This window comes from Hoplias malabaricus, chromosome 17 (assembly GCF_029633855.1).
Source record: "Hoplias malabaricus isolate fHopMal1 chromosome 17, fHopMal1.hap1, whole genome shotgun sequence".
NCBI classification, from domain to species: domain Eukaryota; kingdom Metazoa; phylum Chordata; class Actinopteri; order Characiformes; family Erythrinidae; genus Hoplias; species Hoplias malabaricus.
Window position 1 is genome coordinate 8,220,317 of NC_089816.1, and position 19,253 is coordinate 8,239,569.

Below are 19,253 nucleotides of genomic sequence, written 5' to 3' on the forward strand. Positions count from 1 at the left end.
AGAACAACAGGTGGACTACATATTGTAATCATAGAACTGCAAAGTGATCCTCTATGGTCAGTGGAGTTGAGATAATGGATAGTGAGTGCAGACATAAGGAGGTGGTCATCATGTTATGACCATTCGTTGTTCACGTGTGCATTTGATTACAGTCTCATTGCTGGGATTAATTGTTGCGGTGTGTCTCCCCCTGGTGGTTGTTTTAAGAGGCGCAGCCGGCTTTGCTTAGTCGAGGCGTTTATCACGTGTTTTGTGTATATTGAGGAAGAGGAAACAATAGGTATAAGCTCAGCTGGCCACGGTGCTAGTCGCATGTAGACTTTGCCGTTGTGCAGTATCCGGCAGAATGGCCATATTTGTAATTAAAGTGTATACATGTATATTAGTATAGAGGGGTTTGGTTTCTCCATGGCGATTTACAGCGAGCTGGCGATTAAGTGTGAATGGAGAGGACAGAAAGCTGACCTCTGATCTGTTTGATGTGTTCGCTGTTAGCTGCTGCTGTTTCTGTCTCTCAGCTCCAGAGGTCGGACAGAATGCGATGGGGAACTGCTGGACTCAGTGTTTGGGACTTTTTAGAAGAGAAGCCAACAGGATTCAGAGAGGAGGAGGGTGAGTTTGACAGAAAGGCTTATTTCAGTTGTGAGGTTGTCTCTGAATGAACACATCTGGCAACCCTCCTTTTTACGTTCAAGTCTTGATATGCAACGCTCAATTAAATGTACGTCTATATTACTGCTAAGTTTTCGCGGTAACGATCTGTTTCTGCTTATTTGATGTCACAAAACATAACACTAAACAACTCGCCTTTAATTAAGAGACATAAGACCACAGCTAGGTACCGGTTAGTGTTTTCTTGTATGTGTTAGCTTCCCGGCTAACGTAATGTATTTGGACCCCGCCCCGTATCAGAGGGCCGTATCTCATATTAGCTCCTTACGCCCTACATAGTGCACTACAGTGGAATTCACATAACCATGGATACTATGGATTTTAGCACCAGAAAGCGAAACAAAATATCCCTCATGAAGGTATATTGCCTAACGGTGAATCCCAAACGACATTTCTTACAGATATTGCAGTATGTTTGAATGTTGAAGGCAGAAATATGTTCCATGCAGTGCACAATAAAGAGAGTAAGGAGCCATTTGAGTTACCGCCCATGGAAGCTTGCTTGGAGATACCAGCCTGAAGCTAGCTGGCTAGCAAGAGCTCACTTTATTAAATAGAATTTAAGAACTCAGGTCAACAAATATATCTATAACATAAGAATAGTCAACATACAAGCAACATAATCTCAAAATACAGAAAATACATGGTGAAGGTAATTGAAAAAATTGAGAATGTGTTTTAATTTACAGGTGATTCTCAGCATAAATTTGTGTGAGAGCTATAAAACTTAACTCTGCCATCCTTTTCATCTGTTGTCTTAATTTCATCAGCTTATAATGGTCTCAGGTTGATGCCAATGAATGAAGTTGTTTCCAAAACTATGCCTGAATGCTCAAATATGACATTGTGTGGGCTAATACAGAAGCAGGCTTGGGACAGGAATGTTGGATCACCTCTACTAGCCGGGATGAGTGGGTCAGGGGAGTGTACAGTGCAGTCTCATCCCCTTAAAATTCATGGCTGAAGAGTCTTTAAGCATGACACCTAGCTAACCTTTTGTCAATATCTGTTTGTTTGTTTACTACATAATTTGAACACACCAACTGTCCTTCCCATTGTTTGAAAATTTTACAGGACCAGTAGGAATGCTACAATATTACTTGGAATACATTTTATTACCTTCTCTTATATTAAAGGTTTCAAAGGCTTTTTCCTTCTACTGTACTGTAGTTACTATTTTGGGGATTCCTGTCTTTTATTGGACAGCGACATTATTCTCCCTGGGTGCTGGACCGTCCGCCCTCTGCTCTGGGTGTGAGTGTGTTTGCTCACTGCCCCTAATGCCTGTGTGTGTGTGTGTCCTGCCATGGATGGCTTGCTTCTAAATCAATGTGATGATTCACTGACCTGTAATAAGGAGAGTAGAGCCTCAGTCATTGCTACTCTGGGTTCAGCACTGCAGAAACTGCACTTTCAAAGGAGGGCCAAGTTATGCCTGGAGTAACTTCATATGAACCATTTAAATGTTTTCATTTATTCATTAATCCTTTAATTTTACACTTTATCCTTTTAATAGTTGTTGTGGGTCTGTAGCCCACCCAGCTTCATTGGGTGCAAGGCCATCACCGGGCCTCACATGCTCATACGTTTACTCACACAGGTGGACAATTCCACACAGCAAATCCACCTAGTGTTTTTGAATTAAGAGCAAACTGGAGGTAACCCACACAGACACAGGGAAAACACAGCAGACTAGTCATAGACAGTGAACCGAGGTGGTGTTTGAACCCACAACCCCAGGACCCTGGAGCTGTGTGAAAGTGACACTACCTGTTGCACCACTGTGCTTTCCCTAGTTTTTGTTTCTTTTAATGCAATTTTAAAATGTGGACAATAGTAATGGAATTAAACAGGGAAAAAAAGTTCTCTCTGTGGGTGTGTCTAAACTTTTGACTGACAGTGTATTCCTTATTTTTACACTGTTTATTCGTTCTTTAATTCGTTCACTAGTTAACCTTGTTAACATTTGGTGCTGTTTATATGCTGGAAGATATTCCCTGGGTGAGACAGGCAGTCATGGCTTATCCTTTCCACTTTTAAACTGCAGTGTTCCAAAGACAGTCTCATATGGACAGCCTTACAATGTAGACAGCTTGGATTTCATACTCATAAACCTAAGGAACTAATCTTGTCAACTTGCAGGTTGCAGAGATTTAGGGCTTTAATAGATGACTGGAAATGTCCAATACATAAGTTGTCACTGACTAAAATAAAATGTTTTTTTGCCCACAGCTCTAAGTACTTTCGAAGCAGCACAGCGGGTGAACACTACACGATAGAAGTGAGTTTTTAGTCCCTTTCTTTATTATTTAATTACCTGACTCGTGAAGCTAATTCACTTTGCTCTGTTGTCCGTTTTGCAGTTTGAGAACCTTGTGGAGAGTGATGAGGTGAGAGTAGATTCAATTCTTGGAAAAATAAAGTAACACAAGGATTGACAATGTATTAATGTTTTTTTTAATTGATCTCTGTTCCTCTTCAGGGTGAGAGTTCCCAGAGTTGTATCAGGTAAAGTGGTGCTTTTATTTGATCAACTAGATGTAGCTTATTGTTATAAGTTAGCTTATATATTAAAGTGGAAAAAACAATGTTTTGGTAAACCTGGCTGCGCATGACCACTGCAGACATTTTAGCATATGTCCGTCTGGCTGCAGTGTGGGAGTGAACTGCAGGTTTCATATCAGAACAAATACAGACTGAAAAAATGTTATATATTGGGAAATAGTTCTATTTAAGCTTTTCATACCAACTCAGCACAGTTGGCTAGCAGGTTAATTAGTGCAAATGACCTTTTTTCTTCAGGTAATTTCAATGTCATATTTTTGTTAAAGTTTTTGGAGTTATACAAAAGCTTAATAAATAATGACCACATCGAAACACTGGCCTATGAAGATGGGGCTTATGTGTCACATGAAATTATTTTCTCCTCTTATTGACTCAGGCCAATCAGTCAAGAGGAGTTTGACCATTTGAAGGAACAACGCTATGGTGCTATTGCAGACAAGCAGACGTTAATTGATGAGAAGCTGAATGTGGAGGTATGGCAGATCATTGTGATTCATTCTGTCCTGACCTGAGTTTTTAATAGTTGCATGTGAAACTCATTGTCCCAAGAGCTGTCCATTTCTCATGTTACTTTTTGTGAACAATGAATCCATAAAGTTGAATTGTTTTAGGGCAATGTTATGATTGATTTGCATCTGAAAGAACAGTTTTAAAATGACATGTATTTTTATTCCATACGAATGCACTGAATAAAATATTTTTTTCCAACGTTCTATTCCACTTTAAATTGTTTGGCAGTTACATTCTGCTGCATGGTTGCCAGGATATTCCAGGTGGTCCCATTTTCATTTAAAAGGGAAATATATATAAGACACTTATGCAGAATGTGTCCAAAATGTAAAATTTTCAGCTGTTCAACATTGCCTGAAAAAGTCACGCCATATTATATTGCAGAACTTGTGACCCAAATAATGGATGTGTTGGAAAGAAATATATTGAGGAAACCAGAAATAAAAAGATAAAATAAAACATTTTAAAAGAAATAACACAAATAATAGGTTTCCACCACTAACTTCTAAATATCAGAAACATTACATGCTATTTTCATGTTGGGTTCAGCCCTAGTACAGATGAATGTAAAACATTACCTTCCAGTGTAAATTAGTGGAATTAAGCCACCTATGACCTATGTTTATTTCAGGGGTGTGTATTCAATTGAACAGCCTTAAAAAGTTTATTTAGGTTTTTCTTCATTTACATTGTTTATTTTGCAGTCTCTGTTGCTTTCCATTGCTTTTCATTCCTGCTGTTAATTTCATTATTTGGTTTAGTTAACCTCCCCCTTTTTGTTGTTTTATTTCTGCCCAGTTAGTGGCACACGAAGAGAAGTTAAGGCTAGAAGAGGAAGCTATATGCGCAGCTCAGCGTGAGGCTGCGAGGCTCGCAAAGGAGCGAAAGCTAAAGGAGGTGAGGCGTCTGCACTGAGCACGCCCAGCCCTTCTCTAACCCTGCCTCCTGCCACACTTTGTTTTTTCACATATTCTCCAAGTCATGTGGCTGGTTTTTATTGTGAAAGCAGATGTAGTATTCTTAAGTTTGTGAAGTGTTTCTTTGCTTGAAAATGTTGAGCTAACTGAACCCTTGTACTGAATGATTTTAATAATCCTCTGGCAGGTTTAGATTGGAGTTGCTTCTATTTTAGTTCATAATCTTACCAGTATTTTAAAATATAAACACATGAATTAGAAAAGAGAATACCTAATAAACAATGACCTGAAAAGAATTAAGCATCTTCCATATCCTTCCTTTTTAATGTTCTTTATGTTGCTTATAATTTAATTTAAGCTCATTTATTTATTCATTTATTTATTTATTTATTTTATGTCTGCCTTGCCTTGCTTTTATGACTCGTGTGTTTGCACCATCTGCCAGCACATTTCAGACCACACAGTGATACAGTTTTTGCAAATAAAATTGCACATGAGGGCATATAAATAGCTATGTTACTTTTATTAAATCGTATGGAGAAATCTTGCCAAATACCAAAGTTGTCATAGCTGAAGTGTTGTGTGTTTTTGAAAACAGCAGATTGGACAGAGGAGCAGGGGAAAAGTGGAGGCAGGGGGCAGTGGCACTCATCGCAAGCAGTGAGTATGAGTCTTTACTTATGTATCCATAGATGTCACTGTTATTTTAAAATATTGGATGTAATTTATTAGGAATTCATTCTAAAACACTTGGAGATTTTGTTTTGTAAAAGTACACATATAAATATATTGTTTTATATTTAATTAAAACACAGGTCTTATGTAAATCTAACTTATATAAAACACGTCTGGTAAATATTTTAATTGATCACTTGTTCTAAAGCTGTACAGTAAGCCATAGGTTTGTTTCTGAAGAACAGGGTTAGTGTTATGTGACAAGGAGATTGCGTTCTTGGCTTAACTGTGTGTGTAAATTTGTATTAGGCCATCAGGTGGAGAGTTTGAAGTGTACTTGCAAAGTGTGAAAGCTCAATCGGAGGCATTCCGCAGCAACCGTGAGTACTCTCATCACCTGTATCTCATATATATATATTTGTGTCTTCCGCATTTAACCCATCTGTGGCAGTGAACACACACACACACACACACACACACACACACACAAGCCATCCTCAGCACCTGTTGCTCAAGGGCACTTCAGCCATGGATGTTCCTATCGATCCCCCTTCCTGGGGACAGATCTGTCAACCTTAAGGTACCCAGCCCAGTCCTCTAACCATTATGCCAAGGCTGCCCCCATATAAGTGCACTTATATGTGCACTGCATAGTGGATCATTCTCAGCACTGCAGTGTCATGTTGTAGTCAAGACATTGCCCACAAGATTGGCTATTGGCTAGAAATTGTAGGTTGGTGGACTATTCTCAGTCCAGCAGCAACACCGAGGTTTTTCTGTTGTAAGGCAAATGTGTCAAATTTGTAGCAGACTTTTCAATAGCAATGTAAGTGAAGACCACAGAGGATGTTGAAAGAATACATTTTCATGAGTAAATCTGCTCAAGAACACTATCCAAGATGTAGGAATAGACACCATAAAGATAAATAATATACCAGTTTGACTTCATAAGGTTTAACCACAAGATACAAACCACTAAGAAACCCTTAAGAGGGAAAGGTTGTAGATTTCTTATTTCTAAAGGGAATCAAGCCAGGGTCGCGGAGAGAAGAAAGTGTGGATAATACAAACTGGTCATGATCCAAATCAAATAACTAGACAAGCTCACATTCTTTATTAAAAGTGATTGCCAATGGCAGCATTGGGAGGAATTCTGAAGTGTATAACGACACATTAAATCCAAGCAAATGGCTCAAAAATGTAGCCAATAATTTGAACATTATTACCTGGCCAAGTCAATCACCCAGGCTTATCTTTTAGGAGTTATTTTCCTTGCTGTTTGCATGACTGAATGCAGAAATCTCCCCATTACTACATTACAGGCAATTGGAAAGATACCTTATCATAGTGTTGTATAAGACTTAGATAAAACATTTTTAAAAAGCCTTGGTCCAATTTTTTTTGTAGTTTGGTTTGGTAGGAAAAAATTGGCTGCTGGGTTTTTTTTGTATATCATCATGGTAATGCTACTGCACTCTGACGGACCCTCAAATTTTCAAACAGACAGCAGCTCAGAATATATTGTAAAACTGGTAAGTACTTATTCTGTTGGATATATTTAAGATTAAAATCAATTTTATGATATTTTTATAAGTGGCCAGTGGACATTATCATTTCCATCATCCACATTCCAATATGGTTCATACAAGATCAAATATTCAGATTAAATCTGCCTTAAATCCCCAGACGTGTCACCAAAATATATAGATATAAGCTTAGAATCATATCCAGGATCTACAAATATCTGTAATTTAATAATGTGGGCATAGAATTTTCCTGCACAACAATGTCTGCTGTCTCAGAATTATTCAACACCTTCATTACAAGCATCTTTATTACTCAGCAGAGCACCGTTTTGGTGTTAAGACCTATAAACTTGATGCATGGCCAGACACCAACTTCTGGAATGGTTCTGTCCTTCAGTCCTTCACTTTAATCACCTTCTTTAAAAAAGACGTTCTTTGGGTCAGGCGAATGTGATGGCCACTCTAGAATCTTTCAGGACCACTTCTGAAATCAAGCCTCTGTGGACTTGGAGGTATGCTTGGGATCATTGTCCTGTTGGAAGGTCCAATAATGCCAAAGCCTCAACTTCATTAAAGAAGGAAAACCTTTTTCCTCCTAGGATTCCCTAATGCTTAATTGAATGAATCTTGCTCTCCACATGCTTCAGGTTCCCAGTGCCAGATAAAGAAGCACAGCCCCAGAGCACCACCGAACCTAGGCCATGCTTCACTATTCAGCTTCATTCTTCCTCCTCCACACATAATGTTCATTCATAGGCCCAAACAAAATCTCAAAACTTCTGTGGTTTTGAGAATAATGGAGCTAATTTTCCAGTGCTTTTGGGTCAGTAGAGGTGTACATCTTGGAATTCGGGTGTGGAGACCTTCAACATTTAGTATGTGCATTTCTGCACAAACAGAATACTCAGTGCCTGCTTCAGGGCTTTGCCGTCACTGGAGAGTTCTTGACCTCCTGCCTCCACAGGAATTTGGTGGCACTTGGACTAAATAATTTTGAGACTGCAGTAGTCAATAGTGCCATTTTGTGTTGAATATTGAGAAATTCACATTAAATTTCGATTTTATTTTTGATGGATCCTTGATCACCTACAGCAGGGATGACAAATAGGTAGACCACAGTCACCTTAAGAGTTGTTTAATTTTAAACAGAGAGTTTGTTTTAAGTGGTGTGACTCTTCTAGTCATTAGAGTTCAGGTTTATTCCTCTAGGAAATAGTCAGACTAATCACATGTGACACACACACAGGGCAGCGCTTCAGATACTGCTATCGTGTCACCAGTAAAAATAGCCCAAGGGACATGATAAAAGCTTTTGGGACGCCAGTGTTGTGTGAGGTAAACCAGAAACCTTAATAAGAAGAGAACGATTCCCGGTTCTGAACATGGATTCTGTTTACGTATAAAGTCCCATCCTTAATCATAAAGAGTAAGTCAGCTTGCTGGTTATGGAAAAGCAATAAAGTGAACTGCAACTACAAGTCATTAGGGACTTTATTTAAAATATGTGCCCTCCCCCCTCCCACCAAATATTTATTTATAATTATTAGTAAATGTTGTTAAAATATAATTGAAAGTGTAATTTGATTTGACATTCAGTTGTTAACCACATAAAGTGATGCTATAATTATAAGGCAATTTTAATGTAAAGGATATGGCACTGATCATAATACAAGTTATACATTATGTTCTGGACCATGGCTTGGGAAAATATTCTCTAACTGGACCTTAATGAATTTTAATTAATTACCCCTGACCTGTGTGTGTGTGTTGCCAGGTCTCTCTTCCGATACGAATGTAGTGACACCTAACACAGAGAGCAGCTGGGATTTTACCAGTAAAACACGCTCCACTAATGATGATGCCACTTCACTGGACCTGGAGTGGGAGGATGAGGAGGGTGAGTGAAAACGTTTTTATGGTGTAGTCATTTGCAAAAACTTTTAAATGTTTTCCCATTGTTGTACAAATAATTGTGCAATGTTATGTTGTAAAATTCAATTTAATATTGAAAGTTTTCCTCCTCCCCTGATTGTTGCTGTCTGACGTAAACTAAAACAACATGTTGTCTTCACCATGCAGGTATGAACAGGATGGGTCCTGCATGGGAGCGCTCCAAGACAGAGGAGGATATCTTGCGTGCTGCCCTCCGTCCTGGTGGCAAACAGCTGGACAGTGGCCCTGCCTCCGCCTCTGAAGATTCTAACGCTCTGGAGTGGGAGAACGACTTTGTCAGCGCACACGCAGATGACAGCGGAGAACACAGTCATGAAGAATTTGAGGGATTTGTTAATCCAGTACTGGACACTCCCTCTGAGGAGATAGAGGTCATAACTAAGACAGACCAGCAGGAGAGATAGTCACAGCATGACTGAGGATGGAGCACTGAAGATGTTTTTCTCTGATTGTAATCCTTCCAGCTGGAGATGTTTTAATGTATGTAATCAAAATCATTTAATTTCGCCTTATGTAAGAAGTCACTTATGGTGGGTTTCAATCAAGTGCAATTTTTTTTAATGGTCTGGCCTGATGCAGAAAAGACACATTAGATTGAAAGTCGGTAGAGGCATCCTTGTATCTGTCAGTTTCTCTGCCTGTTGATCAATAATTACATTACTCTTCTTTTGCTTTTGGATTTTGTCTTTGTTACTCTTCACAGAACTAATGCAAAATTTGATTGGCAACAACAGGACCAGGGGAAGACCTCATTTTTATATTCAGGGAGGTGTGCAGGGATGCTGAATGTTGCACCTGGACCTGTAGCTTGAGTTAATGATTGTCTTGTGAAAACAAGTAATTTGTCTCCCAATCACACATCATCGGAATATACTTTTGCACTAATTTCAATGAATGAGGTTCATGCAGTCTGACGTAAACTGCTGTTTTCACAACACACACCAAATATCCTGGATAAACAAAATGAGGATAAATCACCCTACCCTACCCTTGTGTGTAATAAACAACACACAATACAAATGACTCAAGGACACATTAGTAATGTGGTGTTTATAATCAAAAATTTAAATTTTCTAAAGTCCTCTTACATGAAGTGAGTTGTGTTTGACTCATCTTAAGCTCAGCAATGGTTATTGGCCTTGTAGACCAAAATGCATTGCTGCTGAGCATAACTGCAGATAACTGCCATTAAACGTTGCAGATCCCTGTAAAAGCTTCCCCTCTTTCTAGATTCCAGCCATTTGGTAGGACAATTCTTAAGTAATATGATTTGTAGCTATCGCAAATTGCTATATCCATGTGTTGACAAAGCTCTATCTGCATCTATCCAAAAAATCATGAGTACTGGTTAAAAACAAAGGTCAGTTTTATCACGATGTAATTGTGCTCCCATTTATCTGACAGTCTCATCAGGCAATAGTTTTATTACGTCTTAATGTACTTTACAAAGACCTGTAGAAGTATAAACTGTACAGCAAAATATATTTGTATAGCACAATCATTCAAGATGTTTCTGCTTCATTTTAAAAATACTTTCACAAAACTGTGCATCACAATTATGTCTACTGGAACTTTTTTTTTTTTTGACATGGGGGACCATGTGATGTGATAAACAGATTTTTTTGTTGTTGTTGTTGTTTTGTTTTGACCGGTTGTTGTAAATACATTATGGCTGCTGTACAGGCTTTTATTTTGCCCACAGTCTTAGTGTGTTTTCTCCTAATCTCCTCATCCTCTTGTATGTTATATTCTTGTGCCTAAGTTTCCCATGGTAACTCACTGTATAATACATGCCCTGCACCTCAGATCAGCAGAGGGTTAATAGCTTTAATGACTTTAGAATGAACAATTTAGGAAAACTAAGTAAGTTTGTTCTAATTTATTACCTTTTGTTGTTGCGAATGTTTTGTATAAATGGAATGACATGGTTCCATCAGACCTCTGTGGCATCAAGACACTCACATTCTGACCATTCCAAGAGTGAGCATGGCATATTTAGGGTTAATTTGACTAATAAATGTGAAGATGGTTGCAAATATTGTTCATCCGTAACTCCATATGTATCTGCAAATCTGATTGCCAGTTGGGCAGATGTGGATCAAACAGAATGTAACTTTAATTTTGCAATTGTAGTCCTTTCCACTGGAGGTGGACTGCTAATAAAAAGAAAATGAAACGGGTTATGAAACTGTCTGCATGTGTTGAGAGAAAAAGAAGCAAAAATCAAATGTGTACACACACACCTTATCAAGAGGAATTCGGGCACAAGATTGGCTTCTCTGTTTAAATAAATAAATCACAAGTGGCACTACAGCAGAACAAGCAAAGGAGTCATCACTGTTGGATTTTTTTTTTGTTCAACTATCTATTCCAGTTTCAGTCACAGGATTTTGCTCCACCAGCCATGGCATTGCTTCAAGTTGTACGTATCTTTCAGTGTTGCCTTCACAGATTTGTAAGTTACCCAAGTAGGACTCTGATATAGGAACTGTACTCTGGTAACAATATTACTGTGGTAACAAAGTTACTCTCGTAACAATATACATTAGTCTGTGAACAATGTTTGTTCTTCTCTGGTGTGAAAAACACAGCATCCATTATTTTCATTAACACTGAAATATTACCTTGTCAGTCTATACTACACTACTACACTTTGTTTACGTTGTACAGGAGTCCATTTCAGATGAGTCTGAGTCCACAAAATCAGTGTCACTCCTGAATGTTGTTGACACGTGGCTTCCCATGCAATGTTGTTTGAACCTTGTTTATAAATTACAACTACTTGTACAATGCAGTTAAAATCACATGAGCATATACTTACAAACAAAATACGATTTAGCACTGGAGTATACCACAATGTAGGATTTCTCAATTCACCCCAAGGACTTAGGCTCAGAGTCCTTCCTGTCCAGGCTGAGTGATATTCCTCCTCCTTCTCCTTCTTCTTCTTCTCCTCCTCCTCCTCCTCCTGCTTCTTCTTCTAGTCCTCCTCCTCCTCCTCCTTCTTCTTCTTCTTCTTCTTCTTCTTCTTCTTCTTCTTCTTCTAGTTCTCCTTCTTCTTCTTCTTCTTCTTCTTCTCCTTCTAGTATTCCTCCTCCTCCTTCTTCTTCTACTAGTCCTCCTCCTCCTCCTTCTTCTTCTTGTTCTAGTCCTCCTCCTTTTCTTTCTTCTTCTTCTAGTCCTACTTCTTCTTCTTCTTCTTCTTCTTCTTCTTCTAGCTACTCCTTTCAGAAATTGCCAAAGGGATCAACCACTATCAATCAGCATTATCGGTTTGAAACAGTTTTACGCCGGATACACTTCCTGACACAACTCTCCATATTTATCCAGTCTGTGGGACCCACACTTCCTGCAGTGGCACTGTGCCACCACATTGATCTTACCATTTGACCATCCTTAATTTTCTGAGAACCCCTGCTATGCAAAATACCCCACCAATAGAGATGACCTTTATTGTCATTATATAGAATGTACAAAGAGATTGGAAAGCTAGTCGTTTTTTAGTACAGATGTCCTGCTAAATAAGCAGCATACCAATATAAACCAGCATAAACCAATTTTCCATTCTGGTCTAATGTATTTCTTTTGGTTAAGTAAGTAATATATTTAAGCTGCAATGTGTGAACACGTTGAGGTCCGATTCAACTGCAGATGGCAGTGTTGTTACATGGGAACATTAAATCACTGTAAGCGATTCACATCCACTGATCTTGTTAATCAGAACAGATTGTATTGTTTGTATTTAGCATGTCAAGTCAGGTTTAACGTATAGTAACATACTTTATATATAAGGGGGAATTAAAAAAACTTGTTCGGCCTTGCAGAGTTGTGCGCACAAGTGAGTAGCACAGACCTAGTGCTGTTTATCTGCTGTGGGTTTCCTATATTACACATTTGAATGAAGGAAGTGTAAGTGTCCTGGGGAGGGGAATAAGAGGCGGAAGCAGAAAGAGTGCTGATAAGCTTCACTAAAGCACAGTGTGTATAAATACTGCCAGCTCTCACGCCTCTCCTTGTAAACACTTGTGGTTATCGGGTCTAGGCCATATGGGCTAGTTCATTATTTTGAATATATGGGGTGCCGACTTGATGAATGGCTACTGGGTCATTGATAAACAACTCACAGTAACTGGTGCTGCAACACTGTTTCAATATGTTTCCTTTCTGTCGTATGCTGAATACAATTTTAATAAAACCGTAAAACTTTCCTGTCAAATTAAAAGCCATTTTTGACTGTATCTAATCTGCAGAATATGATTGAACACTGCGATTCTGATTAAAGGAACAGTAGATTTTTTAAAATCTGAACAGTATAAAAATATATAAAACTCATGAATAATTATTTATGTAAAAGTATAAGTCGTTGTTGCTTTGTAAATTCTTTGTAAGTTTATGCTCCTTAGAGCGGGTCTTCCACATGGGTGCAACCATATATTAATTAGATTTAGTGCAGAATCACTGAAACCTCCAGGCCATTCAGTACAATGGCTGTTTCATATTGTTAAGAAGAATCATTGCCTCAGCTGCAGCCCAGCTGAATGGACATGTTATGTTGTCTTTTACTGGGTAAAAGAGAAAGGCAGAAATGACTGCCCAAATGACTATGAGCTTCAAAAGCAGCAGATTAGAGATGAGGCTGAAAATCACTGTAGTACCCCTATAAATGCATTTCAGCAGAGCTGCTGTGAGGCTGCTGTAAAGAGACAGTGACAGAGCTGCAGGCACAAACCTGGAGGAAAGCCTTGGGCGAGACTAAATTGCTCTTTTTTTCCTCTCTTTTCAGCAGCAATGTCGTTAAGAGCAGGAGCCGCAGCATCAAATGAAGATATATACCACTGAGACAGGCCACCTGCTGCAGACAGCAAACCGCAAAGCAGTGTGGGAAATTTCCAATAGTGAGCAACTGTATATGAAGGACTGTTAGCTGTTAGTGGTGGAGAGAGAGAGAGAGAGAGAGAGAGAGAGAGAGAGAGAGAGAGAGAGAGAGAGAGAGAGAGAGAGAGAGAATCATGGGAACAGAGCGAGAGGGACAGAGAGAATCATCATGGGAACAGTGAGCGAGAGAGAGAGAGAGAGAGATGGAAGGAGTGAGAAAAGGCTTTGTTCTGTAATTGGTGTATAGTTCCTCTCATTGATCAAAAATTATTGATCACAGCATATTATTCCACATAGAGCTAAATAGTCAATCCAGGTATTTTCAATAACAAATGTGTTCATTGATCTCATACATAATGTGTGCAAATTGATTGCAGATGAAGGCAAGGAGAGCGCTTTCTGGGAAAAAAAAAATTCACAAGACATTTTCTTCTGGACAGGATTTGCACATAGCCACTAATCAGGTTCCCCTGGACCACATGTGACACTGAAGACCATGCGTGCAGTTACACACTCTTTATTTTAAAGGGTTTAGCTTCTATTATTTTCTCTTAATTTTTTTGAGATTCCCATCCATGAAGTGCCTCTTTCTTCTTGTTTTATTACACTGCCTTTAAGAATGACACATGCATATAACTGCTTACACAATAATGAAACACTTGCTGAAACACTCCTCATGTTCAGGCTTGCTAGTGTGAATGGGCGGGGTTAAACTGTTTTTAGAAATGTGCAACTAGCAGGGACTGTTCCTACAGTGTTGACCAAAGTTACCCAATACTAGAAATTATGTTTATATTCATCGCAAGGGTGGATATATGTAAATTAGTTGATTCTTGTGACCTCGAAAAGAGTGTTTTTGCAGCTTCATTTCCATATTTCGACCTGCTGAGTGAATGGTAGATATTTATTGCACTTGTAAAACATACTGCAATGTTAATCTGGTAAAAGTCGTCAGCTAAAGCAGCAGTAGGAGTCTTGCCAAAGGACTCACATCAGGATGGCAAGGCCGAACTGGGAATTTAACCCTAGCCTTTCACATAGAGAGCTGCAATGTTAGCCATTTATAAATGTATATATGTTGCTTTTTGCAAAGATCTATTAGGGACATAGGGCGGCACAGCGCAGCAGGTAGTGTCGCAGTCACACAGCTCCGGGTGACTGTCTGTGAGGAGTTGTTGTGTTCTCCCCGTGTCCGTGTGGGTTTCCTCCGGGTGCTCCGGTTTCCTCCCACAGTCCAAAAAACACACATTGGTAGGTGGATTGGCGACTCAAAAGTGTCTGTAGGTGTGAGTGTGTCTGTGTTGCCCTGTGAAGGACTGGCGCCCCCTCCAGGGTGTATTCCTGCCTTGCGCCCAATGATTCTAGGTAAGCTCTGGACCCACTGCGACCCTGAATTGGATAAGGGTTACAGATAATGAATGAATGAATGAACGAATAAATATTAGAGACATTTGGCTAATTAATTTCTTTATATGCACTATATGATCAGCTGCCTGAATTATATTATTTTAAACACCATCACTGCTTACCAATATTTATACAGTATACAATGATTATATTATATTTAAAATGAAGTAAAATTCAGTTTTCCATGTTTGGTGCTCTTTAAAACAGCAAGGCAGGGTTGTTCAACGTCGTGCAGCAGTGATACTGTCAAGAACACCCTGATCCACTTTACAGGCTCCAGGCGGCCACAGAAAGTTTAGCAGCAGCCTGTACCTGCATGTCACTGAACTAAGATTTACTATTTCCTTCCTTCATTCTACTTCAAGACTGCAGTCTCCCTCTTCCTTTCTTTCTGTCTCTCTAAACTAAGTAAGATTTATTTTTGAAGCACACCATAATATAACCATAATAAATCAAATAAAATAAGTTAACAAGCTTTTGGACAGCAGGAAACACATCTCAAGAATAAAGCAATACCATCATCCCTCAGCCATGCAAGGGCCACATTCTAGTTTGTAAAAAATGAATTTTAAGACTTGGTATGGGATTTACCAAATGATAAATCTATGGATATATTTTGCTATCCACAAAAATGATTTTCTTTTTGTATTCCTTTTTCTATATCCAGCATTAAATTATGAATCGCATGAAACTAGAGACATGCACTTGAGCCAACAGTACAGATAAGATTCAGGGCTGATCTGGCTGAGGAAAAACATTCTAAATGAATTTGACAACTAAATTCTTCTGTGCCTGTGTGTGTGGGATGAGAGAAATATTTCTAGCTAAAACAGAAACACACACACACACACAATTCCCAGTTAAAGTCACTTGAGAGGGTATAAACTATGTCTTTGCAATGAATCAACAGCATTCCACTATTGCCTTCAGGCCCTTTCTCACAAAGGTCTTTTCCTCTCTAGCACCCATTAGAAGAATGGGATTAAGACCCATTTCACACGTATTTATGGCTCTAAATTAGGGGTTGAGGAGGGTCAGCCAGAGGGGCCAAGAGTGAGGAGACTTTATGACACCATCTTTCATTCTAAGAACGACAAACCCCACCATCTGAAGAGACTCTACATAGTAAGGGTTAATTAGACAATGAAAATCAATATACATGCCTGTGTTTCCCAGAAACACTTAGCAAAAGGGTCAGTATCCATTTATTGACAGTGTACATACTTTAGCAGTGTTTGCTACGTATGCTTGATATTTTAAAATGCTGGATATGCTGGTTTAGGCACCATATTTTAACAAAGTGCAGTACAATAGCTTGGAATCTTTATTAAATCTCTGAAAACAATAATCAAGCAATTCAAAAACAATTCAAATTCCCCCAGTGATCTTCTGAAACACTGCTGAATTGCCCCGTGTTGTTTGGGAGACTGTGTGGCATTTAGTTGCAGTGTTTACAGTAAAATGACAAATTTATAATTTTTTCCTATTCAATAAATCCATTTATTCTTCCTCCTCCTGCGTATTCCTGTGACTTCAGAGCGCTGAGACAAAAAACACGTGTAAGTTGGGGTGTGAAGCTTCCACCGTGTTAAAAATCGCATCCGTTTTTTAAGTGCAAAAAAATACTCGGTGTGAAAAGGCCTTAATTTTGTATTTTATGTAATATGTGTGAATGTGTGTTGCCCTGTGAAGGACTGGCGCCCCCTCCAGGGTGTATTCCCACCTTGCGCCCAATGATTCCAGGTAGGCTCCGGACCCACCGCGACCCTGAACTGGATAAGAGTTACAGATAATGAATGAATGATGAATCAAATGTATAAGTCTTCTGTCTTGTCTAAAACATAGAAGAGTTCTCTAGGGTTTATGGAGAAATGTCAGGGATTTTGGCTGGAAATTTCCCAAACATTCATTCTTTCACACACTCATTCATTTATTCATTCATTCATTATACATATCACCTTGTTTAGGGTCACAGCTTACCGAAAATCATTTTGTAAATAGCGGTAAACTGCGTACACCAATATGTCTTTTTGGATGTTGGAATGAAACCAAAACTCTGGAAGAAAGAGATACAGTCACAGGGAAAACACACCAAACTCCTCACAGACAGTGACCCAAGGTGGGGAGTGAACCCTGGAGCCTAGAAACCTGGAGCTGTGTGGTTACACCATTTCCTGTAGTGCCACTATGTCTCCCCAGATCCTAACAACGAAATACAATACGTGCAGAATATAACTGTAATAAGCAGATTTAAAATATTAAATAAAAATACTGTATATTTTACCATTTCTGCAATGGAGAAAAAAATGTCATCAGACACGATTATAAACTTTTTCATTTTTAATGCAGAACAGCTTTATGTTGCCGTATATGATGTTTTCCTCACTGGTTATTAAACATGTGCCAATCATATGGGTGTTTCATATATATGTGCATATTGCATATTACGTGTTGAGTTTATTTTGACTCAAGTAGGGAAGGTATGTGCATGAGAGAGAGAGGGAGAGAAAAAGGGAGAGAGAGAGCCACAGAAAGTAAGAAGGAATCTATCTGGCAATGAAAGGGTTTACATTAGCTTATATTAGCATCCATTAGGTTTGAGTGACAGGTTCAGGGAGGGAATTAGCCTGCGCGGCAAGGAAGAGGAGTCGCCACCACTGGCCGCCAAATCCATCATCATCATCATCTCCCGAGCCTTTCGTTACGCTACAGGAGCCACCTGCTCAATATTTATACCACAGCCAGAGCTTGTCCTTATAGTCCCAGAGATTTCCAGAGCTGCAGTCTCCAAAGGCCTGCATGCCTCACTAACTGCACACCACCCCTCCCCACCATGTCACTTTCACTTAGACTGAGCTCAGTCCTATTTCAGGCCCTCGCCTCATACTGTAAGCTTCAGATGTGTTTAATTGATCAGTCCAGTCTCACAGGTCCACCTCCTTCTGCATCTTAGATAAATAAATCAGGCTTCAAACACAGAGGCTATTTTTCTTTTATATGTTCTCGGATGTGTTTAGTACTGTTGATGTATTTCTCAGAAAATCCAGAGTAATTCAATTTTGGTTGATTTCCTATTTTAATTATTCTGGTAGACTACAACCCTGTTTCAAGTTGGTATTTTGTGTAAAATGAAAAAAAAAACATCACATGTAGTTTTACGTAACTGACAAAGCAGTGTGTTCAATGACTAATTTGGCAAGATTTTGTTTGTATTATATAGACATAAACTTATTTAGATTAGCCTGCCTGTGGCACACTCCAAAACACTCAGCAGAAACATGTTTATTAATGTGTTACATAACCTTTCCTATTAATTACCCTTTAAATCATTTGGGAATGGAGGATATAAATTGTTTAAAGGAAAACCATGTAAGATTTGTTATTTTTGTTCATGGGCTTTACATCTTTACATTTGAAGATTGTAATTACTTTATACAGCACTGTCCTGAAATCAAGGGGAAGAGGGAGGGAGCGGTGGGTTACTACCCTACTTCAGAAGTGTTACATAGTGCAGTTTCTGCAGTGCTGAGCCCAGAGAAGCAATGGCAGAGGCTCTGTTCACCCTATTACATGTCAGGGATGCATCACAATGATTTTGAAGCTCTAATTTTAAGGTAAAAATACTACCTTAAAAAAACAAATGTTTTGCAATTGGAATTTTTGTTGTTTCTTACTTGAAAAAAAGACGTCAGCTGCTCAACAGTCATGGGTTGCTCTTATTTGATTTTTCATGCACAATAAGTGACAAATGCATACTACATGTTTTCTGCACATGCTGTTGTAAAATATGTAGAATGTTTTGCTGAAATGACCATGGATTTCCCAGGAAAATCTATCGTGAGGCAGCATAGGGCTCTTTAAAATTTCAGTATACTTGTATGTCAATTATTTATTTAGGTGAATTAAAGAGTGTTTTTGGTTTTGTTTTGTTTGAATTGGGCATACAGATACAGTATAAGTTAATTTAAGCCACTTACCCCTAAGGATAAATTAACTCTTCAGTTCAGCAGAATGCAACATTCAAATTTCATTTTTCAAGTTATAGTTATGTGGATGTTTTTTAAATGAATTATTGTTTTGACGCTTTATGAGATTGTGTTTTTAATTCAAACAATACACTAAAAAAGGCAAATGAAAAGAACAATTCAGTATT

General features: G+C 38.7%; 1 protein-coding gene across 2 annotated transcripts; it reads left to right on the plus strand.

Moving 5' to 3' along the window:
• Positions 1-275: 275 nt before the first annotated feature.
• ap1ar (adaptor related protein complex 1 associated regulatory protein) lies at positions 276-11,015 on the plus strand. Of its 2 annotated transcripts, none has more exons than XM_066649068.1 (10): positions 276-612; positions 2,905-2,953; positions 3,036-3,062; positions 3,155-3,180; positions 3,614-3,710; positions 4,546-4,644; positions 5,263-5,324; positions 5,649-5,719; positions 8,640-8,762; positions 8,945-11,015. In XM_066649068.1, the coding sequence occupies exons 1-10, from the start codon at positions 542-544 to the stop codon at positions 9,220-9,222; spliced, it is 903 nt and encodes a 300-aa protein (XP_066505165.1). In that variant the 5' UTR covers positions 276-541; the 3' UTR covers positions 9,223-11,015. The 2 variants fall into 2 exon arrangements, with proteins under 2 accessions (XP_066505165.1, XP_066505166.1); XM_066649069.1 differs by having other exon boundaries at positions 5,266-5,324.
• Positions 11,016-19,253: the final 8,238 nt, after the last annotated feature.